Raw genomic sequence first — 26323 nt, 5'->3', positions numbered from 1 at the left:
GTTTTTTGTTTTTCTTATACACAATCAAATTGAACAATAAACAACCCTAGTTCTAATAACCACATATAAATTTGTTTTTATTTATTTTTCTAAAACTAAACTTGTTACTAATTTGAAATTTCAAGGGCAAAATAGTCATCTTAATTTTAACTAAGGGCACAAAAAAAACTCATCTTGGTATAATCCATATAATCATCAATGTGTGTTAAGAAATTTTGGTAAGTTAATAATTACCAAATAAAATGAGAATGACCCACTTTTTATTTTTAATCAAAATTTGGTCATTAATTTTGATTTTTTTTCTTAGGGTCTTAGATCTAAATTGCGTTTTGAAACTAATTCATTGAACTAAAATTTAAACCAAGAACCATGCCATAAAAAAAAAACTTTAATAATTAATTAGGCCAACTTTTTCCCTAAAAAAAAAAATTAGGCCAACTTTATCTTTTTCTTTCATTCTTAAAATTCATTTATTAAAATTAAAAATAATTGATTTGGATGCTCCAAAGAGGAACTTTCTTATCATTTGGATTTTTGGACTGTCCTTATCTTGGACAAAATTTCTACACACATAATAATAATTTAATTTTTTTTATTATAATATTTCAAAAAAAATTATTACCATTATCATTATTATTATTTATTATATCAATAATTGAGCTAAATTTAGAAAAATATATACACACCACATAAAAAGCCATAAATTCCGATAATGCCCCCACACCTATGTCCTAATATGGCCCATTATATTTTGAAACTTTTCCCACTCATTCGTGAACATTCCAAAATTTCGTTGAAACCTTTACATCAATACCCTTCTAGTGAAATTACGATAATACCCTTGTCTCTCCAAAAGCCTATCAAATAAGCCCTTCAAGAAAAAACGCAGAGAGATTCTGTCTCTCTCTAACACACTCATTTCTCTCTCTTTTCAAAATCGCTATTGGATCCTCATCTTCCACTGGTAAGCGTTCCCATTTTTCAATTATTAAATGTATTTTTTTTGGTTAAATATGAGTGAGACAGAGGAGAGAGAAGCATAAGAGAGAGAGAGAGAGAGAGAATTGCAGGGTCCAGATTTGGTGAGACAAGAGGGGGGAGAAGGAGGGAGTAGGGGGGAGTAGGGGAACCCCACGAGCGATCTGAGGCAAACCCAGATTTTATTTTAGCCCACTAGACCCTATAATCATGCCATCAGGTGCGAAGAAGAGAAAAGCTGCCAAGAAGAAGAAGGAGAAGGCAGCCAGCACCACCTCGTCTCATACCAACCCTCATGGAGGTATGGTACTTTGTCAGTATTTTAATATTAACTACTATTCTTATGGTGTGTTTGTTGTTGTTCAAATCATTGTTCGACCTTTTTGGTTGTTGTTTTGAGCTTACTTTTGTTTATATATATATATAAAATATAGTCTTGGTGTTTTTGGTTGTACTTTGATTGAATCAGCTTATCCATTTGTTTATCAATCGTGGATTATGCTTTATCAAAGTTGGTTTCTTTGTTACTTTTATGCGAATTTAGGTTAGGGGCAGCTGTTATTCGCTTTATGTTTGATGAAAGTCATGTGATTGAATCGGCTCTTTCTTCTGTCAATTTTTGTACTTTGTTTGTTTAGAAAAGTTGATTTTGAATCATTTTGCCATAATGGGTAATTGAAATTCTCTGGGTTGATTCCAATCTATGACAGGGTACGATGATTCGAAATCCCAAGATGAGAAGGGAAGTGATGGTGGTGAGATTATGTCCCCTGTACATCAGGACCACCATAAAAACCACCGACATTTTAATGAAGGGAGTGAGGAGGGTGACCCATCAGCTGTTCGATCAATTGTTGCTGAGGATAAGTCCGGGGAGAGAGTTTCTAGTGAAAGGAGTTTGAAATCTGGGAAGGATTCTGAAAGCAAAAACATAAGGATTGAGTATGTTGAGTCTGGAAAGGAATCGCGTGATGGGGATGATAGAAACTCTAGTAGTAGCAGGAGCAGCAGCAGGAGCAGCAGCAGCAGCAGCAGTTCGGATGACGATTCTCGAGCCATTGAGAAGAAACAGGACATGAAAGCCAATGTTTCCATTTCAGATTCAATCTCATATACTAAAGTTGTCAAGCCAGTTGAATCCTCTTCAGCTGAAGAGACTCAGGTTGCTGAATTTTCCCCTAAGCCAGTGGTTCCAGTATCTGGTGAGACAGTGGGTGTCTTAGAAAGTGCTCCAATGAAGAATGTATTGGTTTCTGATGTGATTAAACCTGGTTTCGAAAATGGTGAAAAGAAATTGTCTACTGGGGAAACTGATACTGATTTGTCTTCAAAGAAAAGTGAGGATAAGATATATCACATGTTGGATGCGAGTGCAAAATCATCTCCCAGCAAATCAGAATCTGTCTCGAATGCTTATGAGGCTGAAGAATTGCCACCTTCAAGCGGTTATGAGGCTCAAACTAGTAATGGTACTCAAGGCATTAAAACTTCTGAGACTCCCGAACCCACTGAAAACCAGGTATTACTATTAGACTCCCCCCCATTTCCCCTTTGAAGTTTAAGTTTAACAAGTTTTTCAGTTATTTATTTAATTTTGTCATAAATATATAATGACAATTGAATCTCTTCTTCTCTGCTGAATTATATGCAGCCTCTGGTTTCTCCAGCTCCACCCGTTGTGCAAAAAGCCTCTTGGTTGAGTTGCTGTGGAATTTTTGATGTGATTACAGGATCCAGTCGATGAATTCAGGTTGGTATTGTATTCATATATTTGTGTTTTAACTTTTTCTGCTTTGTTTGAAGTGCCAATATGCCATGTACGATTTCACGGGGGAAGTTATGTGGACTTTTAGTTATTTATATCATATGTTAGTTCCCTAGTAATTTTTAATTTTTAGTATTCTAAACTTACCATTGAAAAATCTTCCAGGAGGCTGTTTTTTCTCATATTTTTACTTTCACCCTATTGTATTGCAGCATCAACATTCAATATCTGTTTTGTTTTTGTCTAGGAAAGAGATTATTTCTGGATGAGATGAAACTCTCTGTTGTTTATGGTATTTATAGTTATTGTGTTGCCAACAGGTTGGAATTTGAAAGGAAGAAACAGTGATGGGTCTTTCTTTTGTTCTATCATGTGTGTAGGAGGAGGTAGAAAAGTTCTCTATGGGACATAATGAATTAATGTTTTTGATAGTCAATTATATGGTATAGGAATTCTGTCTGAGAAACAATGAGTGGTTTTTTTAGTGGTTGAATATGTAAAATTGTTACAGGCGACAATTTGAGAAGGATGTGGAAAGGAAAGAATAGCATACCATACCGTAGTTTGCAATACTTAGAAAAAGAAGAAGCCTAGAGTCATATAGTGTTGCCTGCTTATTTTAAAAATGTTAGTTCTTAAAGTTTGTCAATAAATCATAATATCTCAGGTTTTGGACTGCCAGTTACGCAGTCTTGACAGTCGAGTTAAAAAACCAGAGCATTCTTTGGAGAGGTAGAATTTTTTCACTGAATTAGTTCTTGCGGATGCTTAAGGAATCTGTGCTCCTTTTTTGTTTTGTTTTGCCATGATCCAACAAGCGATCTCTGTTCAATGGGCTTAATAAAGACATTAAGGTGAGAATGCTGTAGCAGTGGAATGATGTTCTATGCAGTCTATGTTGGTAATCAAGGTGATGAGATAGGTTCTTGAGGGAAGAAACTTGTCATTTGGCTTTCAAGGAGGTTGGATTTTTCTACATATAAATCAAGTGTTTAAGAATTGCTAGTAGTTGAAGAAGGTAAAGAGTAAACTAAGGACCAGATCACAAATCAGGATGAGTATGATATAGTTTGTCTTTCCAGAAAGACAATAGTGGCTTGAATTGTTAGTCAGACCCTATTTAGAAAGCAAAAAGAATGCTTTATGGAGGCAATTCCTAAGGTCATTGAAATGCTTTTAGTTGATCCTTTCTTGTCTTATGAGCACTGTCATATATATACTCTTGCACATATATAAATAGATATATGTATATATTTGAATTGTTTGGATTTGACACTTCCTCCATTCTCTTGTTAATAATTTTTTTCTATCTGAATTTTTTGAAATTGCAAACCGAAATTGTAGAAACTAATCTTGTTTGCCAATCTATGTTTTCAGTTGATGCAGAAACATAAGCTGAAGGGAATTCGGTGGATGAACAACACTCGCGATGGCGGGGAAGGATCTGTTTAGCGCAACCTTGTGAATTTTGAGAGTTAGAACTGCGTAAAGGTTTTAAATTTTTATTTTTTCTCCGAAGAATAATGGGCAAGAGGCCTGGCTTGATAAACAGCATAAGGTTTGGTGGTGGTTATAGCGTTCGAAAATGGTAGGCTAGGGAGCTCGACGTCGCTAGCTTCTTACAACATTTTACATGTTAATTTTGCAGTGTAGTATTCTTCCTTGTGCTGTATTCCTCTCTTTTTTTTCCCCTCCTTGTGAATTTGTGGGATTATGGTGTCATCTTTAGAGTACAGCTATTATCACTATTTCTCAGTCTCTTGCATGATATCTCCTAGTGTTTCTACTTCTCAAAATGGGTGGACTAATCTACTTTTGAATGATTGTATCTTCTGTTGCTTGTGGTAGTTTTTTTTTGGTATGCTTTATTTATTTATTTTGGTTCTTAAGCTACTTGTCTAATTCTATTTGGGGACTAGAAAACTATAGCAATTGTGAAACGACTTGAGTCTTTAATTATTTATCTTTGGAGGGTAAATAATTGTTTCTCAAAATTTCATAAAAACCCATATGAAAATCAAGATTGGACATGGTGGATTGTATTGGTATACGGCTAAGAAAATACAAAGTTATGTGCCAAAACTCATTAATCTGCAAAAATAATTTGATACATGTTTATGATAATAAACAAAATCACACAGTAAAGTGCCAAAACTCCTAGCAAGATTTTGGCTAAGAAAAGAAGAGAAAGATAGTGAAAATAAAGTACAAAAATAAATAAACCAAAACAAAGCAAATCAAATCAAAACAAAATCCACTTCAGTTCAGTCTCAACTCTCAAAAACTCATTATTATGTTGTTATAACAATGCTATGAATGGCCACTACATATGAAAGCTGCGTGGCTGTAAGGATGATTATGAATGCCTCCATTGTTCTCTACACAACCAAAAAAAATAAACAGAGAACATAAAAATATTGAAGTATTCAATGTATGTATGCAATTTTTTTTGTAAGAATGTTAAAGCTTTTTTCATTTTGTTCTTACCAGCCTGGAGTTTCTGGATTCGAGTTCAATCTCTTTGCAAGCAAAGCTGCATCAACAACAAGCCCTGGTTAGTACATGTGTGTTTGAACTTGTTTTGATTGAGAATGAAAATGAACATTTTACCCCATAGCAAGGAGTGTGAGAGTCCAGGCAATAATGGCAGCACTAGCTGCAGATGGTAAGCTCTTGGCGGTCCAAAACCGGATATGGTTGATCCCTGCCACGACTGAAGCGATTCCAATCACCGCGGCCAACACTGCAAACGTGACAAAAAACCCGGTTGCCTCGTTCCCAAATGGAAAGTATATTGGCGCGAAATGATCCGGACGATGAAAATCAGGACCTGTAGTGAAGAAGAAGAAGAAGAAGAAGAAGAAAAATATTATCTTTTTTCTTTGGTTTCATGCTAATGAAGTAAAGAGAGAGTGAGATATACCAATGACAAAGCCATAGTCAATGGCTCTGTTGAGAGCATTACCACCAATGCTCAACACAATGACATACATACAAAAATTAAGCACCAAAAGTACTAAGGAAACATATTTGAATAGCTTATTATCAACCATTTTAAGTGGAGGAAAAGAGGTTTGGGAAAAGTTACTGCACAATGCAGAAAGAAAGAAGATGAGTTGTGCTTGTGTGTGCATGAATGAATTGAAGGGATATCTTATTATAAACCAGAGATTTTGAGAGAAGGTTTTGGAAGGTTCTTTGCTTGTTCATTAGGCTGCTACGTCTAAAGGACACAAAAGTATTTCTTCATTGACAAGCCAACCCAAGAAAAAATATTCATTCCTACTGTCCTCTCATTTTTTTACTCTATTTTTTTCATCTTTAGTACCTTATATTCTTCTTTTTCTTTTTGACCCTTATCTTCAAATTCTTTGCTGTTTCTTTAGAAGCTTTTTTGGTCTTTTATCCATCTGTGATACTTTTTTTATGTGTTTCAATTGTTCATTACAACCTATAAAATACATTAAGAATTGAATCACTATTTTTTTGCCATTGTTTTATCTATTTGGAAGTGAGAAAATTTAACACTAAAAGAATGAAGAATTCATTGTATTTCACAAATACTTTTATTTCTTTTTTTTTTTACAAATAAACCAATCAAATCAATTCACATCACACCAAATCACACAACAAATTGCCATTGCCAACAATCCTCCTAACAAGATTTTGGCACAGTAAAGAGAATAACAATAAAATTACAAAAAAAATTAAGTAAGATAAAAAAAAAAAGGGACAAAGCACACAATTTTAAGCCACCCTATTAACTCTCAAACTCTTTTTAACTCTCAAATTTATCTTCTTGGTCCAACGCTGTGAATGGCTGCTATGTATACAAGCTGTGTGGCTGAAAGGATGATCAAGAATGCTTCCATAGTTCTCTACAAAAAGATAAAAAAATAAAAGTATTATAGTAAATATTTTACAATAATTTTATGATATATTACGTGATATTTTAGGGTAGTTCAAATAGTTCGATGGACATGTATTTCTTACCAATTTAGCATTCCTTAGCTCGAGTTGAATCTCTTTGCATGCAAATCTGTTTCAAATAATAACAACAAACCTATGTTAGAACTTTCGATCATTTATTTTTTTTATAAAATTTAACGACGTTGGTAATGGTAATGGTAATAGTAATAGTAATGAAAATATTACTTACCCCATGGCGAGGACAGTGAGAGTCCATGCAATGACACCAGCAGTGGCAGCAGCTGGTAAGCTCTCGACGGTCCAAGAGCGAATATGGTTGACTCCGGCGAGGACTGAAGCGGCTCCAACAACTCCGGCGATCAATGCAAATGTGACAAAAAACCCTGTTGCAGCATTTCCCATTGGAAAGTATATGGGGGAGAAATGAGCTGGGAGACTAAAATCAGGACCTGTCATAAAAAAAAAAAAAAAACACTCTTTTAAGTCATCTTATAAAAAATTCAATTTGAGTCAAAGTCATCATTTGACATGAATTTAATAAACAATATATGAAAACAAACACAAAATTATTATATAGTTTGATAAAGATTACCAATGATGAAGCCATGATCAATGGCTCTATTCATAGCCCAACCACCAATGCCCAAAACTACAACATACATGCAGAAATTAAGCACCAAAAGTAGTGAGGCAACAGATTTCAACTGCCCAGCTGCCATTTTAATAAGCTGAGTTGAAAACTTTTATGACTGAAAAAACAGAAAAGGTGATTATAGGTAGAAGAAGAAAGGAGTTATAGGATCCCTAGACAGATCAAGAAAGAAAGTTACTGCAAAATTCAGAAAAGAAAAGAAAATTGTACTTGGTACTTATGAATGAATGAAGAGACTTGTCTCTTCTTATAAAGAAATTGTTGGGTTCTTTTCTTGCAAAGGCTGCACAGAACCAGCCCAGACCCTCTAAAAGGATTATTCTTCATTGTCACTCAAGGCAAGCCAGCACAATTGTGCTATATTCTTACTTGCCTCACATTTCTAACTCTTCCTTTTTTAATTAATGTATATATTATTTAGTCCTTGTACTCTCTCTCTCTCTCTCTCATATTTTAAAATGTTTTAAAAGTTTTTTCTGAATTAATAAAACAAAAAAGAGTTTATACTTTTTTAATTATATTCTTACTTGCCTCACATATCTAACTATTCAAAGTTTAATTAATTAATGTTTATATTATTTATTCTTTTTATTCTCCTCTCTCTCTCTCATATTTTAAAATGTTTTAAAAATATTTTCTGAATTAATAAAACAAAAAAAAACTATAATTAAAACTTTGATATAATTTAAATAAACAAAAATAAAAAATTAAATCTAACCCCTAACCTTAAAACAAAAAATTAAAATCAACACCCTAAAGTTAAAAGCCAAAATTTAAAATAAATTCAAACAAAAATAGTTTAATTAAAACTTAAAAAAATTATTATTTTGATTTCAAATATTGGTTTTAGTTTTTTTTTTTAAATTTATATTTCAAATTAAACATATTTATGTTTATTTAATTAATTAAAATAGTTTTATCAAATTTTATTTTGAAATGAATTTATATTATTTTTATTTAATAATTTACATTTAATTGATTCATTTTATAAAATAAATTTTCTTTTATTAATTTAAAAAAATATCTATGAATCATTTTAAAATAACAAAAACAAAAGAAAATCAAATAAATCATTAAAAAGATGGGTAATATGATCATATTTGAAATATATGTTGACTGTATTCCAGTGGAAGGTACCAAATTGGTAAGAATTGCAAACAGAGGGTACCAAATGATCATTATTATAAACACATGGTATAAAGTATGTATTTCGATAAATCATAGGATACCAAATGCGAATTTACCCTATTTTATAAACTCCACATTAAAATTACATTAGCATTGGGACTTACAAACAAGGCTTTTAACGTTATGATCGTTATCCATAGAGGTGCTGAGATTCTTCCCCCAATTTTTGATATAAAGGAATCTTATATTTCTCATATCTATGGTTGGGTTCACTTCCCATTTTTTATTTTTGCTTATGAGAAAACACTTTTAGAAAAAACTACTCTTGATGGCTTCTTTTAGACCCCATCTTTCACTGAGTTCTTGCAGAGTAAAGGCAATATGAATCTATAGTGAATGAAGATTCACGATCTATAAATACGAGCTGGTTGTGCGCCATCAGCCGAACAACTCACCTCCAAGAGTCCAACTTACACTTTCCATGGCCAGTTTCACATAGCTCATGACATTTCTCTCAAAGAAAGTGATCAGAATTCGAGCACGAGTTAGAAAGCGAAAATGGAGGAGAAGCCAATTCCCACCATGAAGAGTAATCAGTGCCAAGCAAGCTCAGGGCAGCAACATGCCCCTTGGATATGAAAGTCAACCCCACGCCAATGTAGAGCCTGACTTGGGCAAATGTTATACCCAAAGTTCGACACTTCCACGTGGCAGTCTGCGAAGCAATGACATGTCAATACAAAGTGCTGTTAATACAAAGTGTTGGGACATAACATTCACCATCGACCGTTGTAAGGAGTGGCCCTCACCACTTCCCCAATACTCAAGGAGAGGCAGGACTCGCCGGTGCCGACCTACTTTTTACATCATGTGAAGCCAAATGATCCCTAGACGGCCACGCCAACTTCAATCGTAAGAAGAAAAAGGGCTCTAGCCAATCACCCTAGCCAAACACACAATCTGGACAAACACACGTCACAAGAATATGCTAAAGTTGTAGTCGGACATAGCTGATCCCTGAGGCCCTCACCGGTCGTTGATGCCCCTCACTGCTCGCCAGTGGCCCTCGCCATCCGAGCCTCATTCCGCACCGAGTGTACCTTCAACCATTAAATGAACATGACACGTCAGACTGCCATATTTGGCGAGACACAAACATGTCCAGCCAAGTGTACCAAGATTTAGCCTGATTGGGAAACAAGGTGCCGCGGTCAGCTCTTCCCATCTCCGCGATCATAAATAATGCAACCTGCACTATAGCAAGGGTGGAAGAAGAGATCTAAAAAACAAGTTAGTAACTGTTCATTTTTGGAGAGAGCTCCTACTCTCCATTACTATACTGCCCCAATGGCAATATCAAACTCAAGTTCATAAATAATACTAACTAAAGTAGACGTAGGTCATCTTTTTTGGGTCTCGAACCATTATACATTTTTGCTTCATTAATTTATTACTGCATTTATTTATCTTCTCTTTTAGTTTACTATTCATCATTAAGATCCACTCCGAGTTATTACACAGAACTAACTCTTCGTTTATTGTTGTGTACAAGTTGACGCAAAGACAAGTCATCCAACCATCGGCACCCAATATTCTCTGGCTTTTATTTGAATTCACTAAAATGAAGACACCCTTTTCTTGAAAACTTCTTTAAAGCCAAGATATAACTTGAGCCAAACCACTTTCATTTTAAACCTCATTGCTTACTTTGTGAACATATTATCGTTCATATTAGAAGATACAATAACACTACCTAACTCGCTCACATAGCCAATCAAAGTGGTCCGTATAACAGAAATAACTACCTCCGTATGTTATCATCAAGAAAGTGTATACCTAACCTAACTCACTCATAACCAATCCAACAGCTCACCCACATTTTATTTCTTTCTATATAAACCCATGCAGAGAGATATTACACGCTATCTCAATACTTTTCATTTTCTTTCTCTCTTCTTCCATTTTCCCGAGAAACAAACAACAATGGAGAGGACGGAGTCTTCCACAGAACAAGATGGTGATGGTGGTGGTGGTCGGCGTCCTAACTGGTTCTTAAAGATTGTTTCGCTCTGCAGTAGTAGTAAGGCTCCTCCTCCTACTACTACTACTACTACTGATCAACAAAGATCATCATCAGTATCTGAACATAACAATCCAAATCCAGCGACAACCGAATCGGAAGAAGATCGAGCACTTCGATTGGCAGGCATGGTGAGTGAGCAGATAGCGGATTTCCTGTTGCTGATTTCAGAGCTGGAAAATAATAGTGATGAAAGAACGATTCTTTCCCGAGCTTTGAAGCGATTCAAAGCGGTTCTTGGGCCGGTGTTGGGAGAGCGAGAGAAGGTTGTGGTGGTGAGGAAGATCTTGGCATTGGTTGAAGCCGGAGAGAATGGGCTGGGAAAGATGATGAGTCGTACAGTAAGCGCTGATGATGAGAATAATAATAATAATGGGTTGGAATTAGAAGGTTTTGTTGATGCTGTGGTGGATGCGTTGACCAAAGATATAGTGGCGTTGGAAGAGTTCGTGAGCAGTGATCAGAGTGAGCCTGAAATGGCTCAAATAACTTTGCAAGGATGCGAAATGGAGATGGAGTCGATTGAGCAAGAGATCAAGAGTAGGAGAAACAGCACCGCTAAGGAGATTCTCAAGAAGGAAATTGTCTTGAGATGTCGCCAACTACGGACTCGTCGTCGTCACTAGATCGATTTCATTTGTTGATCAATATGTAGAATGATGAAAATTTTGGTTTGATTAATCTTATTGTGATCGATGTTATTAGTGCTGATGTTGGTGGATTTTGAGACTGAGATGACAATAATAATAGTATAGCATTGTTCTTGATTCATGTTGTGGTTTTCTGTGAATGTCTTTTTAGCTTTGAATTTTCATAATAATGACTATATATATATATGTGATTTTTTGACTCAACTGTAAAGCAAAAACGATGTCGTTATGTCTCATATTGAACATCATCAGTTGGAATCACATCATTATTTAAGTAATTTTTTCTCTAAAGAAAAGTAATTTTAACAAGTTCATGAAGTGATATTAGTCGCAAGGAAGTTGAAGATATTAAGAATACAAAAATCAATGTATAATTATACATGTGCTGATACAGAGGTAGTGAGCTTGTGAAGCAATACATATAACCTCGTATGGGTTTAATTTTTTATTTTGTATGATTTAATTTAATGGAAATGAATTGTTAGTTTAATGATTTTTATATTTTCTTTTTAATATTCAAAATATTGTTTAAATTTTAAATTTTAAAATTCGAGAGACATAATTTGGTGATGGTAAAAGTTTGTGGGTAAAATCCTATTTTTTTTAAATTATACATGTGGCAATTCACATCAACACTCTAGTGTCGCCATATCACTATTTTGTTAGTAGAATTGGACGGAAGTCCCACATTTGAATAACGTGAATAGTTCAGAGGGAATATTTAACAAACAAAAACATTCAGGGATACGATTTGGTAGTGTTAATAGTTCGATGGGAAAAAATCCTAATAAGCATTCATATAATTCTCTTAGAAATTTAAATGCATTAATATATTGTTAGCCAAAATAGTTCCTCTCTTTTCCTTAAAAAGTCTTTGATAGTAGCAATTTGTTTAAATGAAGTTTATTGATGTTGGTCATATATATAACAGAAACAATTAACTCCCTTTGATAGTTTGCTAAAGTGCGCCAAATTTAACTTCTATCTATGTATATATAACGGAATTTAACTGCCTCTGCATATAGATAATGCTAAAGTGCACCAACCCTTATATAGCCAATCAAAACGCTCCGTTACACTAATACTAAACGTCACCGTTTTGTCACCGCCAAAATATCATTTATCTATATAAACTCACTACCAGTATAATAATAATCTTATAATCTCATTTTCTTTCTTTCTCACATTCTTCCATTTTCCCGAGAAACAAACAATGCAGAGGGTTGGAAACGATGGTGGCAGCAGTAGTAGTAGTCCTACTTCTCCTAGAAGAACTACTGCTACTACTCATGGCAGTCTTCTTCGTAGAAAATTCGAGGCACGTTTTCCAACAATACCAGAAAACGATCCAAGACGTTCGGAAAAGGCCGAAGCTACTCGATTAGCTCGGAGGCTCTCAAGGCTGATCGTGGCTCTGGTGTACTTGATTTCAGAACAAGAAGAAAATAAAGAAGAGGGGGAAAGATTGATTCTTGGAGTGTTTCAGCGATTCAAAGCGGTTCTTGAGCCGAAAGTGAAAGCTCTAGGGGAGGGATTCGTGATGGCTTGCAAGATCTCGGCATTGGTCGAAACCGGAGAGGAGTTGTTGAAGATGAGAAAGAAGAGCAGCAGTGATGATGATGATTTTGAGTTGATAGGTTTTGCTGATGGTGTGGTTGATAGATTGACCAAGACTGTTCTGACATTGGAAGAGTTTCTGAGCAGTAATGATAGTACTAATGATCATGATAATAATAAGGTTTTAGAGGAATGTGAAGTGGATATAAACCTGATTAGAGAAGAGATTAAGAGTAAGAGAGGGATGATTAGGTGGGAGATTCTGAAGAAGGAGATGACTTTGAAAGATGAAGAGCTTTGGGTTACTCCTCGTCAGCGTCTTCTTCGTCTGATACAACAACAACAATAGAGTAGTACTCTTTTAATTTGTTCATATCATAACAATTATATCACATTTTATTTGTTTTGGTTTAGTCTTTTAATTTCCATCTGATGATGTTGATATGGATAATAATAATAATACTAATAATATTGCATCTTTCTTATTCTTCTTCTTTGAAGAATGTCTTTTTCTTTTTTCTTTTCTTTTTCTAATTCATGTCGTTTTGCTTGGGGATTCAAATATGTATATAAACCTCAGAAGTTCTTTCGAGATGCAGCAACGAATATATATGTATATATATATATATATATATATCAAAAAATAGTTCAAATTTTTTAATGCATCTTCTTTGATAGCCCTCCCATCTATATCTCATTTTTTTTTTCAATTATGATTTTTCCGGCAATTAAATAAATAAATAAAAGGGAAGTAAAATGATGCTTGAATTGTTTATTGGCATGTACTTCTACGACTTTTAAACATGAAAATAATTTTTAATAATTAATAAAATAAAGAAACTAAATTAATTTTATTTTAATAATTACACACTACTATAAAAATAGGCTTTTAGGACATTTTTTAGGACACTCATCTAAATACGAGCACTAAACACAACTCTTGAACTTTTTATGACACTCATTGAAAGTCTTTAAAAAATTTCGCCTAGGACACGCAGTGCGAGTCCTAAAAACTAATGTGTGTCCTAAAAGTTTGAATAATTTTTTTAACAAAAGTTTTATTAATAATTTAATAAATATATTAAAATCATTTTAGAAACCCTAATGAATAACTTTTTTTTAACCACTCGGTTTCTCTCTCCTCTCTCTCTACCCGATCCCCTTTCTCTCCTTCTCCTTGGCGTTGCATCTGCTAGGCCCGAACGGCGCACCTCCGGCCACACCACTAGGTTCTTGAGCCCCCGAAACCCAAAGCCCTATAACCTCGCCTCCCCACTTGTTGTCCTCTGCCTCGATGTGATATCTGTAGTTCGCCGCCGCTGTGGCTTCCCAAGCAATTTTCTAGCGGTTTTGACGTCGTCTCGGCCGATGGGTATAGCATGGTCGGATTCGTGAGCTCAAGGGGATCAAAACCCCTATGGAGATTGGTCTGAAATGTCGCCGGAGGTGCTCACCCATGTCATGGAAACCCGAGGGTTCTTGGCCTTATTCCGACCGCCACAGTGGGTGGTGAGTCTCACCACCACCATTTTTAAGTCCCCTTCGACCTCTACTTCAAAACCCAAGGGTTGATTCCTCAACCACCTCCGCTGGGGTGGTGTTGCCATTGTCATTGACAAAGCTTCGGCGTGAGCTTCAGCCAACAATGGTGTGGGGCGGCCCGAGACTCATTTCGAGTTCTAAAACATTCTTTTAGGGCTCGCAATGCAAGTCCTAAAAAAGTTCTTTTAGGGCTCGCAACGCGAGTCCTAAAAAACCTCAATTTTTAAGGCACTCAAATATAGGACTCGCGCCTGGCGAGTCCTAAAATGTATTTTTTGTAATAGTGTTAATAAAATAAAAAATAATAATAAAACTCGCCGCTAATAAATTAATAAATCATGAATATGTAAGGCTATTAGTGGTGACACGTGTCGCCGCTAATAGTGACCCCAATAATTCATTAGTAAAGTGACGGTAAAATTTTTAGAATTTACTTTAATAATAATTGTATTATAATTCAAGCACGATTAATATATTTTCTCTTGATTGTACCAAATCTATCAAATATATAGGCAGCCAGATTATACCACCCTCATTGATAGTATCGATGATGAAAGGGCTGAGAGATACCGAGATATGAAAACTAAGCGGCACACCCACTTCAAGAAGTTCTACAAAGGACCAGATGACTGAGACGAGGTCATAAAGAATCCACCCAAAGATGTCAAAGCCGATGAGTGGAAACAAATTTGTGAGTTTTTCAGAAGTCCAGAGTTATTGCACGCTCTGTGAAGAACAAAATAAACCGAGACCAAATGAAGGCACGAAATTATTAGCGGCCACTTGTCACGAAAAAGTAAGTGAAAATATTAACTTAAGTTGTATGAATTTATAAGTTCTCTAACATTCTCATTTTCTTTATTAGTTGAACCCGAACCTCATTGAGGAAATGAAATGAGTATCAGTGGACAAAAAAGAATAAGAATTTTGTCAACGACGATGCTGAACGATATTATGTAAGTTTAAGTTTATTATCAATTCAAATAGTTATATTTTTCTTTTGTATTATAATTTAAAAAAAAAAAACAAGTTAAGTTGAAGTCAACTCTTGAAGCTGAGACTCAGCAGACAGTTAAATCTGGTATCGATGATTATTCCTCAGTCGATCAAATGAAGATACTAAGTCAAGTTCTTGGTGAAAGGCGGGGCCACCATCGAGGAGTTGGCCGCAAATTAAAGAGAAAAGTGTTAACCCATCCATCTCAAAACACTCAGTCTCAGGCACCAGCTTAACAGTCGACTGCGTAAATACGTGAATTGGTTTGTGAAGGTCATGAATGTGCAACTTCAGTACGTGTATCAACACACTACACCAAATACCCATTTCCATAACACATGAATATAATACTAATAAAAAAGTATTATGGAAAATGCTATATATGTGGCAAATGAAAAAGGCGGTAATTTTTTGGGAGCCTGCCACTTATACATTTTTTTCAGAAAAAATCCTTCCAATTTCGGACTCACCATTTTCTTCTTCGGCTAAGCACAGTTCATCTCCGAACTCTATCCAGCTTCGGTTTCATCCATCCCTGCTTCAAATCTCCTCCATCCCTCAAATCTCAGCTCAAGTCTCCTCCATCCCTCATATCTCCTTTCTCTGTCTCGCCTTTCTCTATCTCTCTGTCAATCGGTTTCCATTCGTTGGGTTCTGTGTTTCACTCCTTCTCTTCGGTCTTGGCAAGCCAGGTAAGTATATTTAGTTTTAGGTGTTATTGGAAGCATTAACCTAAAAAGTTATCAACATTTTCAAAATTAATTGTGGGTTTTGCAGATTGTTGGAAAATTTTCAATCCGAGGCCTCACTCCCTCGATCTCGGCTCAGTCGCACCTCCCTTCCTCACTCAGTCTCCCACCAGTTCAAGACTTGGGTTACCTCAACTACATTAGCTTTCACCAGGTACGGTTTGGGCATTTGTTGATTTGAAATATTTTTAGACTTTCTATTTGAAGCATTCATTTGATTTTGAGTTTTTTCAACTTTACCAGTTTATGTTTATGTTTTATCAAGTTTTTATTTTGAGTTTTTCATCTTTCAGACTTTTTATGTTTTATGTTTTATCAACTTTACCAGTTTATTTTGAGTTTTTATATGGACAATTTACTCGTTTATGTTTAAAGATCATATTTTGATTGCTATTTTGAACTGTTCTTAAGACAAGATACTTTGATTGATTTTTGGCTCTAAAATATACTGGTATAAATGTTGGGAAAGTTGGATTAGATCAGAGAGGCTTTAGTAGTTACAATATAATATTCTCTAATTGTTCTCAGATTGCTTTCAAGATCATATCTTTAGTTGATTTTATAGGGTCCATTGTCACCTAAACAATCATTGATCATCTTTTGCTTTGCAAACTCTGATATTTTGGTCTCCTCTCACCATAGAAAACATGTTTAGACAACTTAGCTTACTTGGGATTAGAATGGAATCAAATTATTTCCATGTTGTTTTTTTGGCATGTTTTGAATTGAGCCAAGAATTGCTAGCAGCCCTAGTTGGAAAGGAAAAGAATAAAAATGAAAGATGCTTGTTGCTTGTTCCAATGTATATAATCTATATGATAAAATGTATTTGATATAGATTGAAAAATTATGGACAATCTTATTGATATAACCCATGCTGTGACTATGAGGACCACCACACTTGTTGTTTTGCTTATCTTTCTACTTTCTCTTAATTCATTCCTGTAATGAAAAAACTGTCCTGCAGTCTTGGAGAGTCTTTTTAATGCTATATATTTTCCATTAGATAACCTACCCTGAAGAAGCAGTACATGGAATAATATGCAAGGAGAATGAGTCAAATCTCAATCAAGATATTGATCAAATATCTTTTTGATATATAGTTCATAGAGTATTTATTAAAACATGTAGAGCCAAGACCAGAGATCACAACAACTTACACAAACACAATTTGATCCAAAGAAACAGTCACAAGAACAAACCAGTTAGAAGAAACACATAAGAAATCAAACCAGTTAAAACACAACACCAAGAATTACGTGGTCCGAATTAGAGTCAAACCTTAGAATTCTAAGCTACATCCATGGGCAGCCACTTTTATTAGAACTTCCTTCTTCTTTCAGTACAAATCTCTCTTCTCTCAGTTACCGATTTTTTTTACTGAATTACAAGGAAGAGTTTCTAAAAAACTATATGTAAAAGTATACAACTCAACAGTATATATAGCAGTAGTAAACATAACGAAACATAACTAACTGCTTTACAAGAATGGTTGTAAACATAAAAGATTGTTGACTGGACCAAAATAACTAACAAATTCTCCACCTTGGTGCAGTAATAATCTTAGATAAGTGGCTGCACTTAAGGCCCCGAATGGCTTAGTTTCCTTTCAGCTGAATCAGATCCAAGCAGTGGAAAAACTTACTACTTGGAATCACCTTAGTAATCATATCTGAGGGATTATGATCAGTTGAAATCTTTTCAATTTTAACTGATCCTTGAGCTATTATTTCTCTAACAAAATGCAGTTTGATGTCCACATGCTTTGTCCTTTCATAATACACTTGATTTTTTGACAAGTGAATGGCACTTTGGTTATCACAGTGAAGATAACTTTGTCTTGTATCTTCAATTCTCGAGCAAGGCCTTCCAGCCATATAACTTCCTTGACAACTTCTGTTAAAGCTATATGTTCAGCTTCTGTAGTAGATAAAGCAACCATCTTTTGCAAACTGGCTTTCCAGCTAACAGCTGTACCGAAAACTGCAAAAACATAACCTGTAAGTGATTTTCTAATTTCTAGACAGCCTGCAAAATATGAGTCAACAATACCTTATATAGTAGCTGTCCTATATTCGTTTCCAGCTCCATCATAAACCAGAAATCTATACCCAAAATTAGTTTTGCAGCACCCAAATCTTTCATCTCAAATTCTTTTTTCAGTTCAGCCTCCCTTTCAATTTCTCTCTGTAATTTCAGCCAGAGTATATTCAGTATATACTCTGTAATTTCTATTAGAGTATAAATGTCCCCTAGAAAAAAAATTATTGGATAATAAAATCTCAATCATCCCTGGAAAGAAAAAATTCAATTATGGAAAAAAAACAAATTAAGTTGATGTCAACTCTTGAAGCTGAGACTCAGCAGACAGTTAAATCTGGTATCGATGATTCTTCCTCAATCGATCAAATGAAGATACTAAGTTAGGTTCTTGGTGAAAGGCAGGGCCACCAGCGAGTAGTTGGCCGCAATTTAAAGAGAAAAGCGTTAACCCGTCCCTCTCAAAACACTCAGTCTCAGACACCAGCTTAACAATCGACTGAGGAAATACGTGAATTGGTTTGTGAAGGTCATGAATGAGCAACTTCAGTACGTGTATCAGCAACTTCCACCTGAAAAATGTTCGACAACAAACGTGGAGATGCAGAATACATATCAGCGGTTTTTCGAGAACTATGCAGTTGCCAACAAGATAGCATGCAGTTGCTAAAGCCTCACCCTAAAATATTTTTGACAAACTAGCCCCTAAAAGTAAGCATCTAACCTTGTTTAAAAGAGTCCTATTCATTCTCTCAGCTACACCATTTTTTTGAGGGGTATGTATAACTGTTCTATGTCTATCTATACCCGATTCTTTGCATAACAAATTAAATTCATGGTTTACAAACTCTAGACCATTATCTGTTTTTAAAACTTTAACTCTTAGTCTAGTTTGATTTTCAACAAGTAATTTCCATTCTTTAAACTTAGTTATGCATTTAGATTTTTCCTTTAACAAATACACCCAAACCTTACTGCTAAAGTCATCTAAAATAGAGAGAAAATACCTCTTTCCACCATGAGTTGAGACACAACTTGCACCCCATAGATCTGCATGGACACAATCAAGAATTTATTTTGATTTGTGCTTGCTGAGTTTGAACTTTAATCTATGTTGTTTTCCTCTTATGCAAGTCTCACAAAATTTTAGACTCCCTACCTTGTTTGTACAGCTCTTGTAATCCTTGTTCATCACTAATGTGGCCCATTCTCACATGCCACAATTCAGTAAGTTCATCAACTTGCTTTACAACACCAGCTTCTCTTTTCAAGATGGTTTTTCCTACCAAAAAATACAAACCATTTCTCTTGTTGCTTTCCTAATAATAAGAGAACCTTTACTTACTCTGAGAACTCCATGTTTGAATTTGCACTCAAGCCCTTCATCATCAAATGTTCCAAGTGAGATCAAATTTCTCCTTGTTAACCGAGTTTTTCGGCAACTCTATCGATAAGTAATATTTACTGATGATAATAATGAAAGCAGAAGATCAACACGGGATTTTTACGTGGTTGGGGCGTTAACTAGCCTTAGTCCACGAGTCTATGTTATTAGAGCTTGAAGAAGCTTTTACAATGGAGTTTTCTCTCTATATTTTGACAGAGTTCCTTCCTTTTGTGTGAAAGGAGACCCCTTTTACAGTGTTCTGTAGCTTATATTTATAAGCTGATGGGAATACCGGGTCTGGACCGGGAGTTCTTCAGTGTCCCTTTTAGGATTTTGTTCACGGCTTCTGCTTGCCTGTTTTCCTGAGGTCTGGCAACCGTGGAGAAGCTCTTCACTATACCGTGCCTTTCGCAGAAATCCGTGAAGTGGGCGCTGTCGAACTGCTTCCCGTTATCGGACACGATTTTGTAGGGGAGGCCATACCGACACACTATGTTGTTGATGACTAAATTTAAGGCCTTTTTGGAAGTGATTGTGTTCATGGGCTTTGCCTCAACCCATTTTGTGTAATAGTCCACAGCCACAATGGCATACTTAACCCATCCCTTCCCGGTCGGGAGGGATCCAACAAGATTGATCCCCCACACTGCGAAGGGCCAGGGACTATTCATCAAGGTTATCTCTGTCGGGGGGGCCCGTGGGATCTTCGCGTACCTCTGGCACTGTTCGCACTTGCGGACGTAGTCTATACAGTCTTTCTTCATGGTGGGCTAGAAGTATCCTTGGCGCAGGATCTTCTTGGGCAGACTGGGCCCGACCGTGTGATCTCCGCAAAAACCCTCATGCACCTCATGCATGATGGCACGCAGCTCAGTCCCGGACACGCACCTGAGGTAAGGCATGGACAGCCCCCGTCGGTAGAGTTTTCCCTCCATCATGACGTACCGGTGGGCCTGGTACAGGAGTTTCCTGGCTGCGGCCCGGTCGTTTGGAACTTCCCCGGTGGATAGGTATCGGATCAGCGGTCCCATCCAGGAAGCAGAGTGGTCGAAGGTGTGGACGGTGGAGGCCCTGATACTTGGTGCGGGGAGATGGTTGACGGGAACTAGTCCGGCCAGCTCGGCCTCTGCGTCGGTTGCCAGCTTCGCCAGTGTATCTGCGAAAACATTTTGCTCCCGGGGGATCTGGCGGATGGAATGCGCTGCGAATGTTTGGAGCATTTCCCTCGTTTGAGTCACGTATGCCGCCATTCTCTCTCCCTTGGTCTGATACTCCCTTGAGATTTGTCTGACGACTAGCTGGGAATCACTGTAAATTTCCAGGTTCGCTGCCCCTACTTCACTACAACAAATTTGACTAAATATTACATTAAAATATAACATAATTTTAAAAATGTTATTGTTGATTAATTAGCATAAAAAACACGGAGAAAGAGTAAAAAAGCGCCAAATGAATTTTTTTTGTTAAAACATCCCGCCTTTAACTTTTTCCCCACTCTTAACTCACTTTTTCATTCTCTAAAATCATAAAAAAAAAAAAAAAACTCTCCTGAAATGGGTTATCTCTCGCCTCACTCGGTCTTTCTTTCTCTCTATCCCTTCTCTCTCTCTCTCTCTCTCTCTCTCTCTCTCTCTCTCTCACGCATGGCCGACGGATGAATGGAAGGGTACAGGGGCTTCCATTTCTCAACGATGGGCTTCGGGCAAGGACTGCTTGCCTTCCCCTTGTGTTGTTTCTCAGTCACAATAACTCTTTTCCACGGTATATCTCTCTCTCTCTCTCTACTTGCAATTGCAGAGACGATGTGTGGGATTTGACCACGCGATGGGCTCCTGAGGTTAGTAGAGATCTTGTGATGATTCTTTGTTCTTAATAGTAATTTTTGTTTTCAAGTTCTCTGAAATAATTTTCTCTACTCTCTGGGACTAATAACGTAGAGAGCTAGAAGAAACCGTAGCGAGAGGTTGAAGATGATCATCCCTGTTCGTTGTTTCACTTGCGGCAAGGTATTTCTCTCTTCTATTCTATAGCCCCTTCGAACTGATCTCACTTTCTTCTTTACCATAGTTTTGATAGGGTTTATGTTCTTTTTGCATATTTCGTTTGGGTTCTAATACTTAAGATGGTCGTATTCTTTTTTCTTATCGAAATGCTCTGTTAAACCATGGTTGATCAAACCTGAATTATTTGTGGGAAGATTTTTCATAGCATATGGTTAATCTATTTTGGTTTATTGAAATGATTCGTGTAGGTTATTGGGAACAAATGGGACACTTACCTTGATCTTCTTCAGGCAGATTATTCTGAAAGGTGAGTAGAATTCGAATTTAATAGTTTGATCGGCTTTCTTGTGTTCTTATACGGTAGTTTAGGTCTTTAATTGCCCTAATGCAATATGTCTCTTAATGTAATATGTCATGATTTTTAGGCTAGTCCATCCGGCCTTGGGAAGTTGGCATTTGTTGTGATGGCGAACAAGGTAGGTGTTGATGGTGGAAACAGTCGGGTTGTAAGTTCTTTTATCCTATTTGTATTTCTACCACAATCTGTTGCTGCTATGTTTTCTTGTTTAGAACAAAAAAATGGTGATTTTGTTCTTCTAGAATGTGCCCGTGCAGTTGTTTCTTATGGTGTATCGAATTAGTTTTAATCTTCCTTCGCTAAGTATTCCCCTCCAATCTGGTCTGTATTTATATATATGTACATATATGTTTATTGTATCTTTATTTGCTAAAAGTGATGTGGTGAGGCTTAAAATTTTGGTGTTTATTGTAATCATCTTGAAAATTATATTGGCAGCTAGCTTATTAAGTTTTTGTTCATTTGTTTCTATTTCATAAGATTTCATGCATACATATATAAGTTCTATTTTTTAGTATTGGACAGTCCATAATTTTGTCTATAACTTGCTTTGTTTTTGGGTTTTGTCTATAACTTTGTTTTTGGGTATGTTTCATTTGTTTGCCTTGAAACTCTTTGATTAATTTACTGAAAGAAATATTTTTGGGTGATATTTCTACTAAAGACCATAAGAATGCCAACTCATGGTGTGAACAGAATTGAACTGTCTTTGAAGTAACTATAAGTATGCATGATTTAGAAATAGTTTTAAACGTGTTTTTGTGTCTGTATTTTGAGATTTCCTTGTTATTTTTTTATGTGTTAATGCCTTCCATCTTTTATGTTTAATAACAAGTTTTTTATGTGTTTTCTAGTTTGGGTATTTTTTTTCTATTTCTTTTTTTATTTCCTCAGGATACTACAAAATTTAGTAGTCATGACTTGAGAGTTTATCATGATATAGGGCTCTTCATTTGACGTTTTCTTTGTTGTTGTGGTCATATATATTTATGCTTTGATATATATTTTTGCTAGTAATTCTTTATGCTGTGATATAATTACTATATCCACTTGCAACTTTATGCTTTGATACTTCATTATTGGTCTGCAAAAATTATAGTATAGCATTCATTCATTGGCTTGTGACAATAGATGCCATGGGATCTCAACTTGTCATCATATTATAATATGTATTACATGATGAAGATGATACAAAATTTCTTTGTTCAAACTGTCTGGTAATTGTTTTCCTTTGAGTTTTTTATTTTTTTGGTACAATTACCATGCCATGAAGGTAGCTGGAATTGATATCTCTTCCTGTTGTGCTCCCTTTATTTCATCCATAAATAGACAGTAGGAAAGTTACTCCAATTTTTACCAACAAAAGAAATAAAACAAAATCACAAATAGACTTCTGGTCATAGTATCTTTTTTTATCATCAATATCTAGTCAAAGGCAATAACTACAAATGTTCTTATACATATCATGCTTTTATTTATGGAAACTTTACTTGGGTTTATTTTTTTTAACATCACATGTTTTTTATATTTATTAGTGATATCCCTTTTTGTTTTATGGTTTTTAAGTATAATATTCAGCATTATGTTTTTCCTTATATATTTCTTGTGATTGAGAATTGATTTTGTCTGTTAAGTTATATAATTTGGGGATTTTTATTTATGTTTTAGGATTTAGGTTTATGGTTCTGCTTTGTGGAAATGCTTTGTAAATCATTTGCTTTAAGCCTTAGTTATGTATTAGTGTTAGTATTTTGTTTGTTTGTTTCTTTAACTTTTTGTTTTGCTTTTTTGATTTATTCAGATTTTTCTTTCAAAACTCCATTTTCCCTTTCCTCTGTTTTTTCATTTCCTTCTATATTTTTTTTCTTTCGATTGTTTTTTATTTTTTTCTTTAACATCTTTGGTGCATTTTGCTACTGGTTTAATGGCATAGAATATGTATTTTGCTATTGGCTTTGGTGTATTTTGTTACTGGTTTGTGTCATTTTTTTACTGCTACTGTTGCTCTATTTTGCTGCTACTGCTGGTCTATTTTTTTAAATTTGGTAATTTAATCATGCCACAATTACATAGGTCCAATTACTTTAACAATTTCCTTGTTTCCTAGTAGTGCATACAATGGAATAATACCAAATTCTGATTATATTACTAAGTTTTTGGGAATTCAGTAGGAATATGCTTGCTCTTATAAACTCTAGTTAAGATTAAGTTGCATTGATTTGTATTTCCTTGTTTTAATATCAGTAAAGGACATATAGCTGTTTTTTGTATTATTTGAAAAAAAAAACTTTGCTTGATTATGTTTGTAATGTATCAAGCCTTTGCCTTGCTTTATGAAGAAAGTTATGAAACACTTTATGTCTTCATTGCTCTCTACTATCTGAAAAACTAATGTCTTAATGGCAGCAAGTTGTTTGACAAGTTTGATTTTATTTGCACTGTATTCTCTTTTCTTATTTATAGCTTTGGTAAGTTATAGTTTATATGATAGTTATGGGATTGGCTTTGCATTCACTTGTTATATTATTTATTTATTTTAGTTTTCAACAGGCCTGTTGGAACAAGAAAATATTTTTGGGCAATCATCTACTTTGTCACGTTTGGTGTTATTTATGAGAAAATTTATAACTAATATGAAATTGGGTTTTATTTGTTTCGTTTAAATGAGACTCAACCCAAAAGTGTACACTACTCAGTGCTTAGTTTGTATTTGTTAATTACTTTAATTTAAATATGTCTAGAAAGTAAAGATTTAAAACTGTCATATAATATGATGAGTTTAATTCATTAGCAACCTAGATTGGTTTAATTATCTCTGATTATATTGTTTATTGTCTTTTACTTGCAAATCACTTATGTTTTCTTAAGAACATGGTCTTAGTAGCTAGCATTGGGACATGTTATTGTGCTATTTTGGGCAATTTTCATGTTGTTTAAACTTCATGATAAAATTTACTTTTGATGTTCTGTCTTCTTTGTAAGATGGTGTAGATTTTCTTAAGAACAGGAGTCTTGCCTTTAACGCTGTTTCGTTGGTTTGTTTAACACAGTTTGGTTTTTTTTCTTTTGTTCAACCAGGGGAAAGAATTTGAAAACTAAGGTGATTGGGTGTCCAAAAACCATTGATGGTGACTTGAAATGCAAAGAAGTCCCAATAAGTTTTGGCTTTGATACTGCTTGCAAGGTGACTGCAACTAAATTTTTTTTTTTATTACTTGAAACCTTAAATTTCTTTGTGGTCCTTTCCATATATCGTGTAGGAAATTTTGGAGCAGCAATCTTTATTTTTTAGCAGATACGAACTTGAACCCCACTAGCTTGAAAATTTTATCCATGTACCTGATGATAATTTTATTTGTTGAAGCATTTTTTTTTCACTGCCACTGGGTTATATTTATATTCCTAGAATCATCTTATTTACTTGCTAATTCATTATGGTCATGAACTTATGAATTTACTTTAAGCATCAACCTTTACATGTTAAGAGAAGGAACTTCTCATAGAAAATTGTTTGCAGATCAGTTGGTTAATTGTTGTGTGGGCCATCAACTATAACTAGCAAGAAAGTATATTATTCAATGTACCTTGTCCTGCTTAAAAAACTAATTAGGTGTTAAAGTTATTATTCTAACAGGATTATTTCCTGAGAAATTAAAAAAAAATACTTCATTGGATCATGTATATAATACTGACTTGATTAGCCTAAGTCTGGTTCTGCCTGATTTTCCTTGGCATGAATAGCGTGACACTTTCTATGATATGCAACTAACAGATACACTGAAGGAAACTAATAATAATGTGATGCACTTCATTTTATTCAGATATATGCAGAAATGATTGGAAATGTCATGATAGATGCCAGATCAACTGGAAAATATTATCACTGTAAGTATGCTGGTTGAAAGTCATGGAACATGTAGTGATTTAGCTTTTAGATTACATTTTAACCCATCTTATCTTTTGATTTGCACTCTACTGTGCTTAACGAAATTTAATTGTCAACTACAGTTGTGCGGCTTATGGGGCGTGCAGCTTCACTCTACTTGCCTTGTATAGCTGCTCGATTAAAATTTATACAAATGCAGTTGCACACAGATGTTCTGGTATGTAGACAAGGTGCAGTGTCTTGATATGGAACACAATTTGAAAAGTTAATTTTGTTTAGTCGATTCTATTTTTAGAATCAGTATCGTTATGTTAAAGGTGTGTCCACATTGGGTTCGAACTATTAGTATTGATAGTATGCATTACTAAGTTACTGTGACCTTAAAATCTATTTTTGCTGATTGGTCAATCTTGTAAAATGTCTCCATTTACTGTGACATGGTAAAATGTCAGCAAATGAGAAGGATTAGTGTGGCACAATCATCGATATCAGCATATTCTTTCTATATTTTTTGTTTTAGTTTTAGTTTTTATTTTATTTTGCAATTAGGAAAGGTATTAGATGTGATAGGCCTCCAAGATGCTTCACGTATAGTAGGCAACAAAAGAATTAGATGTGAGA

At 35.1% G+C, this 26323-nt stretch overlaps 3 protein-coding genes and 1 long non-coding RNA gene across 4 annotated transcripts; 2 read left to right on the top strand and 2 right to left on the bottom strand.

Moving 5' to 3' along the window:
- Positions 1-869: 869 nt before the first annotated feature.
- On the top strand, positions 870-4590 carry LOC133802424 (suppressor protein SRP40-like). Its single transcript, XM_062240722.1, has 4 exons — positions 870-1279; positions 1689-2497; positions 2630-2728; positions 4121-4590. The coding sequence occupies exons 1-3, from the start codon at positions 1189-1191 to the stop codon at positions 2720-2722; spliced, it is 993 nt and encodes a 330-aa protein (XP_062096706.1). The 5' UTR covers positions 870-1188; the 3' UTR covers positions 2723-2728; positions 4121-4590.
- Positions 4591-4812: 222 nt separating this feature from the next.
- LOC133802425 (membrane protein PM19L-like) lies at positions 4813-5912 on the bottom strand. Its single transcript, XM_062240723.1, has 4 exons — positions 5667-5912; positions 5354-5573; positions 5231-5276; positions 4813-5121 (listed from the first exon to the last, which is right to left on the bottom strand). The coding sequence occupies exons 1-4, from the start codon at positions 5875-5877 to the stop codon at positions 5035-5037; spliced, it is 564 nt and encodes a 187-aa protein (XP_062096707.1). The 5' UTR covers positions 5878-5912; the 3' UTR covers positions 4813-5034.
- Positions 5913-6278: 366 nt separating this feature from the next.
- LOC133802426 (membrane protein PM19L-like) lies at positions 6279-7540 on the bottom strand. Its single transcript, XM_062240724.1, has 4 exons — positions 7266-7540; positions 6903-7122; positions 6737-6782; positions 6279-6621 (listed from the first exon to the last, which is right to left on the bottom strand). Exons 1-4 carry the CDS (start codon positions 7390-7392, stop codon positions 6535-6537), a joined length of 480 nt encoding a protein of 159 aa, XP_062096708.1. The 5' UTR covers positions 7393-7540; the 3' UTR covers positions 6279-6534.
- Positions 7541-24875: 17335 nt separating this feature from the next.
- Positions 24876-25854, top strand: LOC133801882 (uncharacterized). The gene is made up of 3 exons (XR_009877044.1): positions 24876-25000; positions 25638-25701; positions 25825-25854. It is a non-coding gene; the product is annotated as an uncharacterized LOC133801882 (long non-coding RNA).
- Positions 25855-26323: the final 469 nt, after the last annotated feature.

This window comes from Humulus lupulus, chromosome 9 (genome assembly GCF_963169125.1).
Source record: "Humulus lupulus chromosome 9, drHumLupu1.1, whole genome shotgun sequence".
Classification (NCBI taxonomy): domain Eukaryota; kingdom Viridiplantae; phylum Streptophyta; class Magnoliopsida; order Rosales; family Cannabaceae; genus Humulus; species Humulus lupulus.
The sequence above is the reverse complement of the archived record's forward strand: the minus strand, read 5'-3'. Positions and strand labels throughout refer to the sequence as shown.